Source organism: Phacochoerus africanus, chromosome 5 (genome assembly GCF_016906955.1).
Source record: "Phacochoerus africanus isolate WHEZ1 chromosome 5, ROS_Pafr_v1, whole genome shotgun sequence".
In the NCBI taxonomy this organism is placed as follows: Eukaryota; Metazoa; Chordata; class Mammalia; order Artiodactyla; family Suidae; genus Phacochoerus; species Phacochoerus africanus.
The window spans coordinates 3,535,398-3,551,440 of NC_062548.1; the positions used below are offsets into that span (position 1 = coordinate 3,535,398).

General features: G+C 64.0%; 1 protein-coding gene across 3 annotated transcripts in view; it reads left to right on the forward strand.

The window, feature by feature from the left end:
- The window catches only part of LFNG (LFNG O-fucosylpeptide 3-beta-N-acetylglucosaminyltransferase), a 98,418-nt gene extending 82,843 nt beyond the window's left edge, over positions 1–15,575 (forward strand). Inside the window, exons 5-13 of one of the 3 annotated variants that reach the window (XM_047779429.1) lie at positions 2,380–2,467; positions 3,012–7,418; positions 11,888–11,936; positions 12,446–12,545; positions 12,677–12,830; positions 12,952–13,037; positions 13,479–13,644; positions 14,176–14,261; positions 14,449–15,575. In XM_047779429.1, coding sequence (XP_047635385.1) covers positions 6,996–7,418; positions 11,888–11,936; positions 12,446–12,545; positions 12,677–12,830; positions 12,952–13,037; positions 13,479–13,644; positions 14,176–14,261; positions 14,449–14,515 — 1,131 coding nt within the window. In that variant the 5' untranslated portion in view covers positions 2,380–2,467; positions 3,012–6,995 and the 3' untranslated portion in view covers positions 14,516–15,575. Of the gene's footprint in view, positions 1–2,379; positions 2,468–2,903; positions 7,419–11,887; positions 11,937–12,445; positions 12,546–12,676; positions 12,831–12,951; positions 13,038–13,478; positions 13,645–14,175; positions 14,262–14,448 lie in introns of those variants that run through there. The other 2 variants (XM_047779428.1, XM_047779430.1) reach the window with 2 other exon arrangements.
- The last annotated feature ends 468 nt before the right edge of the window (positions 15,576–16,043 follow it).

The window sequence follows — 16,043 nt, forward strand, 5'->3', positions numbered from 1 at the left end:
GGCCAGCCCCCCAGCCCTGCCCCAGCCCCACTGACCCCGGTCGAGGCCTCTGCCGGAAGCCCCCTGTGTAATCCTTCCGCTCGGGGCGGGTGCACTGTCCCGGTGGCCCTGCCTGCTGCATCCTCTGCCCTTGTGTGACCTCCCCCAGGAAAGGGGATGCGAGCCACTCCTCGAGGCCTCGCTGCCAGGCACATGCCCGCTGGGTACCGACCCCAGGCATGGCAAAGAGCCACCCCCGAGCGCCCCACGGAGGACCCAGCCCAGAGAGACCCGTCATGACAGATTTTTCCCTCGGCCTCTTGACACTCTTTGGGGCCTGTCTTGTCCATCCTAGGATGTTTAGCAGCATTCCTCCTGGTTCTACTGGTGAGATCCACTAGCACCACCTGAGCCCACAGGTGTGACAACCAAAACCGTCTCCAGGCATCGCCAACCCCCCCGGCTGAGAACCATCCGCGAGCCCTGCCGGCAGTGCACAGGCTGGGAAGCCAGCCGGGCTTGCAGAGGGACGGCAGAGCCTCAGGGGCTGGGGCCAGACAGCCCCTGCCCTGCCCTGCCCTATCCCTTCTCACCACCTCCTAGCAACCCAGCGCTGCCCTCTGCCCAAAACCCTCCCCAGCCTCAGCTTTACTGCTGGCAGAGCCTCCGAGGGAAGGGAGGACTGAGCACAAAGGCCGAGCTGGCCCCCGGCCGCCCCCCAGCTCCCTCCCTCTCTGGCCACAAGGACACAAGGCCCAGAGGGACAGACAGACATACAGGGAGGACCAGGGTTGACTCCTGATATCTGGGCTTAATGGCAGCTGCTTCTCTTCCATCTTCAAAGCACCCTGGGCCAGAGTTCCTTCTGTGGCGCAATGAGATTGGCAGCGTCTCTGGAGCGGCTTCAATCCCCGGCCCCACACCGAGGGTGAAGGAGCAGGCGGCAGCTACAGCATAGGTTGCAACTGTGGCTCAGATCAGTTCTGATCCCTGGCCCAGAAACTCCATATGCCGTGGGGCAGCCAAAAATAAAATAAAAAGTTAATATAATAAAGCAACCTGGACCACCCCCCTCCCTGCTCGCGCACCATCTGTGGCTCCCCAGTGCCTCCCTCTCCCACCCAGGGGAACAGGTTTCTTTTCCTGGAAGCCCCTCCTGAGGCCTTGTACCGCTGGCCCTGGCACAGGGTGGATTCCTCTTGCCCAGGCTCCTGGCACCCTTGGGCTTGACCCGCCTTCCAGCCCCTCCCACCCCCTGCCTACTTGTGGATGCGGGGTAAATCCTCCCCACGGCACGGTGAGCTGTGTGGAGGCAGGGGCTGTGTCTGAGTCACCCCCTACACTGCACTGGAGCCAGAGCCAGGGATGCAAAAACTGCCTAGGGATGCCGCTGGGTGGGAGTGTTAGTGGACAGACAGGTGAACAGATGGGACCCATGGCGGCAGCTTTTCTCCCTGTGGGTGCAAATGTCCCTCCTGGGCACAGAACCTTCCCCACCCTCTCTTCCAGGGCAGCTAGGAATACCCAGGGATGCCATGTCCCGTCCCCCCCTCAATGAGTAGGGAGAAGACAGTGCTCTCCGGGTCCCAGAGGAGGGGCCCGAGATCAGGGAGCTACAGACCAGCTCAGGGTCACGCAGGAAGCTGGTCTTCCTTTAAGCCAAGTCTCGGACGCCTGCTACCTCCATCCGGCCCAGAGCTGCCTCATCTGGGATCTGGTCCCATCGACATGGGCACGGGGTCATGACTGGGGCAAGGGACCGTCCCTGGAGCCTGGCAGGCACCAGCACCGTCATGCCCCACCCCTTGCCCTGCACAAACTAGCCATTCTTGGCAAGACAAAGGCGGGCTGGGGCGGAGTGGATCTGGTGTCTCTCTGGTGGGCGTCTGGCCTCTGCAGGACGTCGGTAATGGGTTCTGGTGGGGGGGCTCTGCCACTGTGGGCTGCAAATCAGATTAGCTCTGTCCAGTCCCACGACCAAGGTGGCCCCAGCATAGCCACCAGGAGGAAACCCAGCTGCCAGCGCTAGGCCTGCCGCCCTCCCTGTGCGCACAAACCCTGGTCCCAAGGCTGAGAGACCCCCCGACCTTCCTGTGGGGTCAAGGGCATGCCTCTTCCCCTCTGTGGACCCCCATGTCCCACCTGTAAGGCCCATAGTTTGAATGGTACCCCGGGGCATGTGGCCTATGGCCACCTTTATGGGGCCGACCCTGCCCTCAGGCCCCACCGCCAGCGCCAGCTCTGAGTTCAGCGGACAGTCCTGCCGGGCCTTCTTGCCCTGGGAGCATGTTCCCCTGGCTGGGAGGGGCCTGGGGGGAAGGATTGTTCTCACGAGCCTCTGTATGTCTGCCTGATCACATCCATCCGTCCGTCTGTCCCCTTCCTCCTCTGGTCAACCAGGGATAATGGAGCACCTACTTTGTGCCAGGCTCTGATGAGAAGCGAAGCATCACTTCTGCCCTCACGGAGCCCCCAGGCTACTGGGGAGGTAGGCAGGGCGAGGGGCAGTTACACCCTTAGGTGGGCAGTACCAGACTAGGGGGAACCCTAGGGACTTGGGGAGGACTTCCTGGGAAAGGCAGCACTTGGCTGGCCTTGAAGGGGGCTCTCCAAAGCCTTGCTCAGCCACCCAGGCAAAGTTGGCTTGGCCACTCTGACCACACCAGGCCCAAGGGTTCAGGCCACAGGGCCAGGCCCTCAGGGTCCACAGTGCGGGGCTTGGCGTCTGCAGAGTTCCAGCCCCCAGTGGATCCAGGGTGGCCTGATCCCTGCTGTAGGGTCGAGGGAGCTCCTGAGACTCATGGAGAGAAGGGCACTGGCCCAAGACCACAAAGAGCAGGGGCCAGGGGTGAGGGGTTCTGGCGGAGCAGAGGCAGGTGGATGGGGCGGGGGGCTCCTTTGCAGCTGTGGGCTGTCTGTTCTCACAGGCAGCGTCCCCCTGGCAGCAGTAAAACGGGAATCAGCTGCCACGGAGCCCGTGCATCCAGCATCTAAGCCAACCCCTCTCCATTCCCTCCCCTCCCTCCTGCCAGCGCTGACTCTTCATCCAGAAGCTTCCGGGCTGGACCCTCTCCGGGCCACTGTGGCCATGCCACCCCCTGCCTCTGAGCGAGCCCACAGCACCCTGACGTCTGGGGCTTCTCTGCTGCCACTTCTCCTCCTAGGACGATCCAATGGCAGCCTTGAGGACGGGCCTTCTCAGGTCTGTGTCCGACAGGGCAGTGTGAGGCCCCTGCCTGGCTCCACCTTCCTGCCACCACCTCGTGGAACTGGGGACAGTGCCTTCCTCCCCTCGCTGGGCTCTGCTGCTGGGTTGGAGGAGGCTGCTCCCGGGACACTGAGCAGGGCTGCCTCGGGTGACTGCCCTCGAGTTAATGGCTCACCCATTATGTTTCCTGGATCTCGCAGGAAAGAGACACCCAGGGGAGGCCCCAGGAGCCCATGGGGAAGGGGACTGCTAGAACCTGCCTCTCCATTTGCAGAAGGCCCCAGGTGATGGGTACACAACACCGCCTCTGAGCCTGACGGGGGAGGCAGAGCTGAGCCCCGGGGGCCTCACTGGTCACGCGGGCCCCTGTCCTCCGCCATCTCCACCCAAGCCTCGCTGGGCAGCTCTCAAGTCATTCTACCACCCAGCTCCCCTCGGCGGTGGGTGGAGGGGCCGTGCTGAGAGGAGGTCGGCTGCCCAGGAGGCGCCCAGACCCCTGGCCCTGAGCACGAGGCCCTCATCACTCATGAGCAGCTTATAAGATGGGTCCTCGCGTCCTGAGTGGGGAAACTGAGGCTCAGAGGAGGAATACCCCAGGTCCAAGGCCATGAAGCTGAGAAGTGGCCCCTCTGGGATTAGACAGCAAGCAGTCTTTCTCCAGAAGCTCCCAGCCTGGGTCTACACTCCCGTGCCCGTGTCTGGGGAGGGCCCTGGCACAGCCTCTCGCCCATCCCAATTCCCAAGGACCCTAAGGCCCCAGGGGGCTTCCTGGCAACCGGGTCAGCCCTCCCCACCCACCTCCTTCTCCTGGGCCCAGCACCCCCTGCTCCCACCCCACAGCTGTTTGGCCCAGTAGGTCCCCTGAAGGGGCCTTTGGGTCTAGGGTGAGGGCAGGGGAGGGGAGCATCTCAGGCTGGAGCCAAGCCTGGGGAGGGGGGCAGGGGCGGCTGGGCCAGCCACCCTTCTCCAGTTTTCAGACCTCAAGGAGTCACCACGAAATTCCATTCTCCTGACAGCAAAGAAATTGAATCACTCTTGCCAAAGCCCACGGCCCCACAAGAATGCTGCAAAGCTTTGTCCTGCTGTTCCCAGACAGGCAGCTGCACCCAGACCCCCCCACTCCCACCAAGCCTGGCCTCAGAGAGGTGGTACAGACACTCCCTGTCGCATCTAGGCCACGCCCCTGCCAGGCTGAGCCTCAACCCCTCTGTACAGTGGCTCCTCCCCCTCGCTCCCTGAGTACCATGCAGCAGAGCTTCCTGAGCCCCGACTTGCATTCTGTACAGTGGGCACGTCACTGCCGCTTCCTGGTGTATCAACAGCACAGCAGCCAGGGCTAGGCAGCACCAGCTGGAAAAAGCAGGGAAGCTCTGGGGCGCAGGGCAGGGAGTCCTGCCCCCTGGGTGGGGGCCATGGAAGGGTGGGTTCCCAGGACCTCCAGGTGGGACTGCGGGGTGGCGTGGCTGCACGCTGCTGTTCCTCCTGCCTCTTGCAGGATGCTCAGCACCTAGTGGGTATCATGGAATGTCGGTGCCAGTGACAGAATCCCAGGGACAGAGCACAGCTCATGCAATGATTCAGGGCTTGACAGTTTGGGGGCTGTTAGAGCATGGGGAGGCATTGCAGGGAACAGTAAGAAACAGAGCCGGAACCAAGTTGGGAGGTACGTCAGGCCAGGACTTGAACTCACAGGTGACGGGGAACCACAAAGATTTCGATCTGCATGTGTGTGTGTGCGGGGGGTGTGGGGGTGTGATGAGCTGCGTGGAGAATGCGTACAGCAGGTGGATTGGGGACTGCGAGACCAGGGTGGAGGCTGCTCGAGAGGTCCAGGTCCAGCAGGAGCGCAAGGTGATCGACAGTGTGTCTGCAGCAGCAGGGACGTGGGTTCAATCCCCAGCCGGCACCGTGGGCTAAGGCTCCAGCGCTGGTCCAGGCCTGGGAACTAGAATGCCTCAGCCGGATGGAAAAAAAAAAAAAAAAAAAAAAGGTCCAGGATAGAGGAGGGTCTCTCTCAAAACAGCCCAGACCCGGGATAGATAAGAGTTGGTGGTGGGTGAGGGACACGCGGGCACAGAGACCTTTCAGATGAGAGGCTGGAGCTGACCGTCTGCCAGCCTTCAGGTCCATTTCTCCCCTGCCCACCCCCACCCCTTCAGCTGACTAAAGGCTCCCAGGCTGGGCTCCGGCTGATGGGGGAGGGGTTTATGGCAGGAGGTGACTCTATGGGAGTCTTGTCACTTGGACCCAGTAGCACCATCTGCTCTGGCATCTGCCTGCCTGAGGTGGTGCCTGCTAATTACCTCGGAGGCGGGTACAGGAAGAGGCCTGGGAACTCTCACTCCCCAACACCCCATCAGAGGGGCAGGGGCCTGAAGAACAAATGGGCCAGGCCCCCTGGGCGCAAGTCTGGAAACTGGACCAGACATTCACACAGTAAATCTTTATAGAGCACCTACTGTGTTCCCGTTCTTCAGCGGTGGACATTCAGGTGGAGGGAGCGGGACCACGAAAGGGGAGCTGCTGTGAAGCCCGCGGCCACCGGGCAGAGTGAGCCATAAGCGGGGGACTGGTTAAGCCACGGTGGTCGCTGGGAGGCTGCTTAGGAGGGAAGGGAAGGGGACGAGGAGCAGCCAAGCGGAGAGCCACCCCTAGCTGCGCTTCCGGAAGCGGCTGTAGGCAGGGGCTGAGACTTGAATTTCTCGGCATGGGGCCCTTGGCCACTTCCTCGCCCCTCACCCTCAACCTGGGCAGCCGGCACGCATTCCTGTCGCCCCAGCTCGTGCGGTGGGCCGGCCCGGCCCGTGGGAAGGGCCGGGGGCCTGGGGCCCGCCGTGTGCCGGGGAGGCGGGGCGGGGCACAGCTGGGCCACATCTGGCCCGAGTGGAGAAGGACCAAATGGGACAGAAGGCCGCCTTTCATCCCGCGCGACGAGGGGCGCTATCGGTTTCTTCTCACCCTGGGCGCCCAAGGATTTCTGGGGACCAGTCCCCCGCCCACCCCCCCGACGTGGGGCCGTGACGAGGAAATTAGCTCGAGGCCTAGGGAGGGAATTTATAAGGTGCTTTCTCCCAGGAACCTCGTGCTCAGGTGACTAAGTTCCTTCTCGATATTAATAACAGCTGCTCTGCACCGAGAGCGCAGGTCTCCGCAGGTGCAGACCCTGTTACCTGGAGCGCGCTGCTCTACGCAGGTGCAGACCCTGTGACTTGGCTGGCACCGGCCCTGTGGTAGGAAGCTGGGTTTGGGGAGGGGAAGTGCACAGCGAGGAAGTAAGGACGGCCCCCGCGGGTAAATTGAGCCCTAAGTCCCTGTCCCAGAATCCCGGTCACAGCGCCGAGGGCGCGCCCCTCTGCCAGCCAGAAGCCCAGTACAGCTCCAGCCGGCGCTCGGGTTTCCCCTTTAGAGTCACTGGGGCGGGGCAGGCCCAAATCCCCACGCCCCCCGGCGGCCTGCTGGGGGCGATCCAGGCGGGGCCCGGCGTGCACGTGCGCACAGGGGGCGGGAGCCCACGGCGCCCGCCCTGCAGTTCCCAGACCCCAGCTGCGGCCCCACGTGGGCGCTGCCGGGCGTCGGGGGGTAACCCGGTGAGGCCCCGCCCCAGGGTCCGGGAGCCAGTGAACTCGCGCAGAGGGCGGGGCCTAAGGCCATCCCCCGCCCTCAGGGGGCGGAGCCACTCTGGGGAGGTTTAAGAGCCCGGGGCACGGGCAGTTCCCTGCTGTCGGTGCCGCTGGACGCTAGGTCCTCTACGCTGGTGTGCCGGGCAGGGCGCGCGGGGTAGGGCGCACCGCGCGGCCGCCACCCCACCATGCTCAAGCGCTGCGGCCGACGCCTGCTGCTGGCGCTGGCGGGCGCGCTGCTCGCCTGCCTGCTGGTGCTCACGGCCGACCCGCCGCCGCCCCCGGTACCCGCTGAGCGCGGTCGGCGCGCGCTGCGGAGCCTGGCGGGCCCTTCGGGGGCGGCCCCGGCGACCGGGCTGGAGGCGGCGGCTGCGCCAGCGCTAGTCCGCGAGGTGCACAGTCTGTCCGAGTACTTCAGCCTGCTGACCCGCGCTCGTCGAGACGCGGGCTCACCGCCCGGGGGCGTCCACCGCCCTGCCGACGGCCTTCCTCGGCCCCTGGAGCCACTCGCGCCGCACGACGTCTTCATCGCGGTCAAGACCACCAAGAAGTTTCACCGCGCGCGTCTCGACCTGCTGCTGGAGACATGGATCTCCCGCCACAAGGAGATGGTGAGCCCCCGAGACCTGGGCAGGTGGGCAGGGGACGAGGTGCCCTCTTGTCCAGCTGGTGGCAGCATCCCATGGGCGCCAGGCTGCATCTCTGTCCAGCCACTGGGACTGTGTGGGGGCCAGTCATGCCAGTCCATCCACCTACAGCCTAGTTTGCCTGGTGTGGCCACTCTCCCCATACAGTTGTGGAAGTGGAGTGGGGATCTGGTCCCCCCACCCCAACTTCCAGGGCCCTGAGTGGCCTGCACGGACCCTACCCCAGGCACCAGTGCTGGGGCTGGTGCACTGTGGTGCTTCTTGCCCCTCAAACATTGGAATGCATTTATAGGGAATTACACTCCCCAAACCTCCCAAAGCAGATTCTGCATGGGGCATCCACCCAGGACCCAAAACAGGACTCAGCCAGGCCAGGAGATCCTGACTGTTTAGGTTAGGTCCCCGGAGCACAGGGCCAGTCCCGTCCCCCATGGGATGGGGGACAAGTCATTACTGACGGTATTCCGGAGTTGGGGGGTGGGCATGGGTGGGCCCTGGGGAGTACATCTCAAGAGAAAGAAAGGTTTCTGGGTTCGGGGGCTCTCTCTCCGCAGCGCAGAAGTCTCCAGAGCCTGGAACCTTTTGCACATCCTAGTCAAGCATCAACTTCCTACACACACATAATAAAGACACACCCCACTTTGAAAATCGCCCTCCGGCTGCAGCAGGACGGTTGGGTTGGGGCAGGACCAGGGCAGAGTGTGAGCCCTGCTTGGGGAGGGGTGGGGGTGAGGGGAACATCCCTGAGCTGGGAGATTCAAGGGACCAGCTGGGCATTTGGGGTGAGGGCGAAGGACCCTTCACTGGGGTGAGGGCTTGGAGGATACCCCACCCCTCTTCCTCTTTGTTTACACCCCTGAGGTCTGGGGATCTTCTGGCCTGGCTGAGCCCTCTTTGGGGGCAGGGCTCTGGTGAGGTCATGATGGGGACTGAGGGGCAGGATCCTATCTGGTCCAAGCGTGGGGAGGGGGCCCTGGAAACCCCGTGGCAGCCTCCCGGGAACACAGCGTCCCTTTCCCAGGGGCTCAGCAGGCTGGTGGGAGGGGGCCGCGGGGGCCGAGGGTTTTGTTTGGCTGCCGGGGCCGTTAGGATTCCCAGCGCCGGGCGGCTCTCACGCCGGCCGCTTGGGCAAGGTAACAAAGCCCCTTTCTCCAGTGGAGAAAGGCGTCCGGCCTCTTGTGTGCAGCTATGTGCTCCATGGGAACCGCCGCCGGCGTGCTGGCCACTCAGGTTGCCTGGCGATGAGGGCCTGTGGCCCCCCCCATGTCCCCGAGTCACAGCACTTGTGGGGCACAGTCACTGAGCCAGGCACCACCCCCTAGAACTCTGCCTCCCTGCTGTGTGACCTTTGCCAGTGTTCAGCCCCCTCTGGGCTGCCATCAGCTCTGAGCACCTCTCTTTTTGAACTCTGGAGGCTTTGTCCAGCAAAGGGGATATGGTCAGTGGGGCTCAGGTGGTCTCAGTCAAGCTAGGTGACCATGGGCAAGACCTAGGGCCTCTCTGACCCTCAGTCTCCTCCGAGACTCTGAAATGGGGCAAGCATTGCCCTGCCAATAGGGGGTTGGCAAAGAGGACTAGCAAAACCTGGAGATGTGGGGAGTGAGCCAGGGGGCACTCTCAGTCAGGGCGGGGACCATCACTTCCCTGGACCCTGAGCTCCCCAGTGAAGGGCCACTCACGTGTCCTTCTTGCCAGCCGACCCCACCCAGGAGAGGCGGAATCTGTCCCTGCCCCTGATGGTTGATCAGTGCATGTGTCACCGCAAGCAAGAGCCCCTCTTAGAGTGTATGGGGGAAGGGGTCCTTGAAACTGTTTCAGCGGAGGGTCCTTCTTTCCCAACCTTGTGCAGTGATTCAGAGCCAGTCTAATGGGGGAGACTCAAGGAAGTCAGGGCTGCAGCGGGGGAAACCCAGAGAGGCTGTGCGAGCTGAAAGTGGGCATCTGACCCACGTCAGGGAAGGGGGGACTTCCTGGAGGAGGTGCCATTTGAGCTAGACTGAGAGTAGAAAATGCCCAGAAAGGGCAATTGGGCATCTCGCGCACAAGCCTGGTTGTGGGGGGGGGGTGTGTGTGCAAGAAGCTTCCAGCAACTGGAGTGACTTGGGTGGGGGGCGGTCAGCAGAGGCCGGACCATGACAGGCCTTGAAGTTCTAGGATGAGGGGCTGGGCTTTGGCCCACACGTTCCTCCCCCATCCCTCCCAGCAGTGGGCCAGGCTGCCTCGGCTGCCACCACAGCGGCCACAATAGTTGGGGGGAGAGCTTGGCATCCTGTGTTTCTTTGAATCGCAGCTCCAGGAACAATGCTGCTTCCTGTGGGTGTCCCCCCGCCCGTCCTCAGGCAGCCCTGCTGCCCTCGCTGCCCCGCTCTTCCTCCTCCAGCCCTGTCCTCGTCAGGGAAGTGGGGAGGGCGGGATGGGGGGGTGGTCTTGGTCCCTGGAGGGCATGGCTGGGGTGGACTGGTACCAGCCCTGTCTCAGGGTGTGCCCTGAGACGGGGGGGCTGTCCCTTTCAGGGCCTCAGTTTCCCCACTTGTGCACTTGGTGGTTAACGTGTCCTCCTCCCAGGGCTGTTAGATGAAAGAAGGGGGCACCTGTGAGCCCTGGTTACCCCGTTGCACGGGGGGGAAACTGAGGTCTGAGCAGCCGGGGAGGCCCACGGCGGGCAGCCCCTCCATCCCCTCCTCTCCTGGTTGCTCTGACGTGGGGAGACAGGAGGCCCGGCACCCTCACACCCCCGCAGCCCCGCGCCTCCGCCTCCTAGTGCTGCTCTCTGAACAAAGGTGACTTTAATCTCCGTAGCCTGGGGCTGGGTTTTTAGGACACCACCAAAGCGCGGGAGAACAGGCCTCGCTTGATCTCATTAAGAAAGCATTTTCCTTTTAATCCAGTGGCGGCAACAGGGCGTCTGCACGGGCCGGCCTCAACCTCCCACGGCATTCCTGGGCTGAGGTGCTGGGGAGCAGGTGGGGGGCTGGATGCGAGTCTGTGCGTGCGGGCCGCCCTGGGGTGTCTGCTCTGGAAGGAGAGGGTGCATGTGCCGAAATGGTGAGGAAGGAGTCTGCCACCCGCTTAGCTCTGTCTGGGCTCACCCGGCTTGTTGTCTCTGCCGAACGTGTGCCCAGGTGTGAGGTCCGGCCAGGCAAGGAGCTGGGGCTGCCAGTCGAGAGCGGCCCCCAGGTCCCCGGGTGTGTAATGTGTGCCAGGCCTGCACATGCTGGATCTAACCTTGGACGTTTTTGTTCCCAGAAGGAGACCGAGCCCTGGTGGGCGAGGAGGTGGGGGGGTCTCCTGCGGCCTGTGCTCAGAGCACCCTCTCCCGGGCCCCTGGCTTTGCACTCAGCCACGCCTGGGTGCACGGGGCGGCACGCGCTGGGCGGGCCGGGCAGAGGAAGGAACATTCCTCCCCGTGTGCCGACGGGCCCAGGCGGGCGCCGGCAGCTCCTGGCCCCTCCTCGTTGTCCCCCCCCCCCCCCCCCCCCCCCCCCCGCTTCCGCGGAGCGATCCTGGCAGAGGTAGCCCTGTGCTGGCACAGGTGGAGCCTTGATGTGGCCTTGAGGGAGGCCGGTCTGCACGCCCGAATTTCCTTGCCTGAGCAGCGGGCGGGGCGTTGGGGGCGCTGATCCCTGCACTGGAGCAGGTGCGGTTTCCTGCCTCGACCTTGCTGACCGTTGGAGTCTCGTTAGAACCCTGGAGGATGCTTTGGCTCAGTGAAAGTGACCGGCTCTGCTGGCTGGTCACACGGCCAGGGTGCGGGGGGCCTCAGCTTGAGGGCCCAGCCCGGGGGACTCTGCAGGCTGTGGCTGCACCTCTGCCCGCCGGACCTTGCGCCCAGCCCGGCCCAGTTAACCAGGCCAGCTGTATGGTAATGCGCTGCGCGGCCACTCCCGCTTAACGCGGCCGAGTTCCCCTGCCTCGCGCGGCCCAGGACAAAGCTGGCGGACAATGCCTGGTGATTCACCCTCCCTCCGGGCCCTTTGTCCGCCAGGGCTTGGCAGCCGCCCAGCAAAAGCCTTTGTCCCCGACTGATTGAGACTTGGCTTCCCAAAGCCAACCTCCTCCGCCTGTCCCCCCACCGCCCTCTGCCCCTCCCAGAGGCCGGCCGCTGTGTCAATAAGGGTGTGTGCCCCGCCAGGTGCGTGGGGCGGGCGGGGAGCCGGTTACCTGGCGGGTGGGCGGGGCGCCCCACCTGGCTCGTGCCGGCACAGCTGCCAGGTGACCTTGGGCCCAGCTGCCCAGGTGGAGAGGGGGTTCTTCCTGAGCCCCTGGCCCACATCTCCTCAGGCTGGGCACTCGAGCCCCATGCTGCCCGTGGGGAAATTGAGGCTCAGAGAAGGGTGGGGCATCGGCGCCACGGAGGGTCCTGTGAAGCTGCAGGGTGCCCAGCCCTGGACCCCACGATGACTGCCTGTTCAAGGCCGTATTTTTCCCTGCAGACGTTCATTTTCACGGACGGGGAAGATGAAGCCCTGGCCAAGCGCACGGGTGAGCCCTGCGTGTGGGGAGGGAGGGGGGCTCCACTTCCTGGAAACCCTCCCCTCTGGAGAGGTCACCGAGGCCACGGGCCTGGGAGGGCAGTTTACTCAACGGGTTTGCTCATGGCCCCGCCCCCCCCACTCGCCCCCCCTCACCCAATTTTCATGCAAATGAGGCCCTTTCAGCTCCCAGGGCCCTTTGAGCTGCTGTGGCGGCAACAGGTGGCTGGTGCTGGGAAAAGCTGCCTGAATGGGCGGGGGCGGGGCGGGGCGGGGCGCCTGGGAGGGGCTACGCTGGGGGGGCGGGGGGCTCGCCAGGCCTGGGTCCCGGTCCTGCGAGGGGCTGAGTCGGGAGGCCGCTGCTGCTCGCCCAGCTTGAACCTGGGGCAGTCTGCCCGGGGACCGACTGCTACCCCCTTATCTTGCTCTGCTCTCCGGGGCCTGCTGTGTGAGCCCAGGCCCCGGCGGCTCTCTCGCCATCGGCTGGGACCCACTCACAGCCCCTCCCCTTGTCCGCAGGCAACGTGGTCAATACTAACTGCTCGGCCGCCCACAGCCGCCAGGCGCTGTCCTGCAAGATGGCCGTGGAGTACGACCGCTTCATCGAATCCGGGAGAAAGTGAGTGCCGGCCTTTGGCTGGGGCCCAGCGGTGTCCCCGTCCCCTCGCAGGGCTCCTGCCCCGGCTGCGCCCCCCGCCCCCCAGCCCGCTCCGCCCCGGCACGGCGCCCTGACGGCCTGCCTCTTGCCAGGTGGTTCTGCCACGTGGATGATGATAACTACGTGAACGTGCGGGCCTTGCTGAGGCTGCTGGCCAGTTACCCGCACACACAGGACATCTACCTGGGCAAGCCCAGCCTGGACAGGCCCATCCAGGCCACAGAGAGGGTCAGCGAGACCAAGGTGGTGAGTGTTCCAGCCACACAGGCCTGTGCCGCGGGGGTTGGAGGGGCGGCGCCCCCCCCCCCCCCCCCCCCGCAGCCTGGCAGTGGGGTCTGGGAGTCTCACCACGCTCCCTCTCCCACAGCGGCCGGTCCACTTCTGGTTTGCCACCGGCGGGGCAGGCTTCTGCATCAGCCGAGGGCTGGCCCTGAAGATGAGCCCATGGGCCAGGTGAGTGCACTGGGGCACAGGTGGGCCCGCCCCACGTGGCAAGGTCACCACACCGAGGGGCCTGGCTTGGTTCATCTTCCCAGCAGCAGTGTTCCCGACCTCATGTGCACGGGTAGGTTGAGCTGACCCCACCACCGCCCACCAGTCACTAGGGTGGTCAGCACCCAGGTCGGGGAGGACCCCTTCCTGCACCTGGTAACCCCCTCCTTGCAGAGAATCATCAGGCTGGAGCGGAGGAGGGGGCCGTCCTGTGGCTCAGGTGGGCGGGAGCAGCCAGGCGCCAGAGCGTGTGAGGGACACAGACGGGGCTGCGAGCTCCGCTGGGCATGTCCGCCTCCTCCGGAGCTTGACCAAGAGCTCCATGTGACATTCTGTCTGGCGGGGTCCCGCCCAGCCCCCCACTTCTGCTCATTCTGGCCGCCTGGTCCTTCCCTCCCACAGCGGAGGCCACTTCATGAGCACGGCCGAGCGGATCCGGCTGCCGGACGACTGTACCATTGGCTACATCGTGGAGGCTCTGCTGGGCGTGCCCCTCATCCGCAGCGGGCTCTTCCACTCCCACCTGGAGAACCTGCAGCAGGTGCCCATCTCCGAGCTCCATGAGCAGGTGCGCCTCCCGGGGGCCTGGGAAGGGACTTGGGACTTAGGAAAGCAGCAGCTGGAAGAGGAAGGAAGGGGCAGCCGGGACAGAGGAGTGAAATGGGGTGGGAGAGGAGGGGGGGAAGGTGGGGGGGAGGAAGGCGGGGGGGAAGAAGGTGGGACCGCTGTGTTAAATAGGTCACCAAAGACCCTACTGTCGGTTGCCACCCACACACGGATCCCTCTACCGGTGCGCCCCCGCCTAAGTCCTGTCGTCCATCCTTTCCGCCTCTGCCTTCAGCGGGACCCCTGCTCTGCTTTTTGGGTCTTCCCTGTGTCCGCAGAGATTCTGGTCACAGCTAATGACACTGCCAGCCCCGGCCGAAGCCCCTGTGGACTTTTACTCCCCGGGGGTGTGGGCAGTGGGAGCGTGGATCTTCCTTGGTCCGAGGGTGGGCGGAAGGCAAGGCTGTTCCCTCCTTCCGAGCCGTGGGCGGAGCCGGGCGGGGGGGGGAGGCACTGGGACCCTCCTGGCATCACTCTGTCCCTCTCCCTGCAGGTGACCTTGAGCTATGGCATGTTTGAAAACAAGCGGAATGCCGTCCACATTAAGGGGCCTTTCTCAGTGGAGGCGGACCCATCCAGGTGAGGAACCTGAGGCCCAGGTAGGGGCGGGGCTTCTGTAGGGTCCCCTGGGGGTCTGCTGCCGCCAAGCAGCATGACTCAGCAGTGCCCCCAGGAGCCTGCGCGGGTGGAGGAGGGCGCCTGCCCCCGTGCTGTGAACTCAGCACCCCCACCCCCCACAGACCAGCCCCCCACTCTGTCCCCACAGGTTCCGCTCCATCCACTGCCACCTGTACCCGGACACACCCTGGTGTCCCCACACTGCCATCTTCTAGCCATTATGGCTGAAACCCGGTCCCTGGGCACCCCTGGTATCCAAAGGGCCCGGGGACCCCTGTTGTGCCGCCCTGGCCTTGGCATTTGAGGCTCTCTCAGGGCTGTGCCTGTGTGTGTACCGTGTGCCTGTCCGTGCAGCAGACTGCTGGGCAGCTCTGCTCTGCCGAGGGCAGGCCCGGTCCCGTCTGTCTTTCCCTGCTCCACCCCGGGAGGATTGTTAAGTCACACTGACCTCGGACAGCGGTTTTATTATGACTCTGGGGTCTTTGGGGCAGCATGGGGACCAGATGTGCACGCGCCTTTTCTTCCTGCTGAGCACAGGCCTGCCTCTGCGGGCACTTGCACCCTGGGGTCCTGCGTCTGCCTCAGAGCCCCCAGGACCACTCACCAGGCTCAGGGCCAGGAAGCTGGGTCTTGGGAGGTGTGGCCCGAGCCCCCTGCCCACCCCCGAGCTCTGGCCTGGGCACCGTGGCTCAGAGGAACAGCAGCCGCGGTGGTCTTGCCGCCGGGTGAAGTGCAGCGCTGTCCGGGCAGGGGTCTTCCCTGGCCTCTCAGCCCTCTTCCCTTTGTGACGGGGAGTCAGCTGAGGGTTTTATCTCCTCTCCCAAGTAGAGAGAAAGTCGCCCATAGTGGGTGTGTCTGTAAATATTGTGACAGTATTTTTTACTGTGCTTGTTTTCGGAAAGGGGCTGGGTAAAAAGTAGGGTGTTTTTGTCTTTGTTTTCGGGGCTGGGGGAGGGTGTTATTTTATCTTTTCTGTGGATCAGAAAAAGCAGAAGCCAAACTTGGGATAATTTTTGTGTTAAAGCGGATGGCAATGTCTGACACGCTGTGTATTTATATGTCGTGGCCCCTGGCCTCTCCCCGCCCACCTCCTGCATAGCCCGACTCCCACCAGCCCAGCTCCGCACACCTGGCCCGTGGGGTGTGTTTTGTCTTCTGTTTTTCTTTCTGCAAAGACACAGCTAGGAAAGTGAATAAGGGAAAAGTTCTCAGGGAATGCAAGTGTGTTGCTATGGTGACGTCCTTTGCTGTGAATAAAGATGCTCTTTGGGACAACCCGGGGGTCCTGGTCTTGGCTGGAACTTGGACCAGCGTGCAGGTTTGTGAGAGGTGGCTCCAGGGAGCCTGGGGGCCTGTTTGCACTCTCGTGGGGGAGGTGGGTAGACCCCTCCCCCCTCCAGCCTACTATTGTGGGAAGGGAACATGTGCCATCAAAATAGTAACTTGGAGTTCCCTCTGTAGTGCAGTGAAATCGGCGGCATCTCTGCAGCGCCAGGATGCAGGCCTGGTCCCCGACCCAGCACAGTGGGTTAAAGGATCCGGCATTACCGCAGCGGCAGTGAGGGTTGCAACTATGGCTTGGATCTGATCCCCGGCCGGGGAACTCCATATGCCTGGGGGGGGGGGCAAAAAAGAAAAAAAAAGTAACTTGCAGTGGCCTGGGAGGTGTGGCCACCCCAGGGCCCCCTTGGCTGTAGGAGAGCCTCCTCACCCAGACAAGCAGCTCTAAGGCTCTGAAGCCCC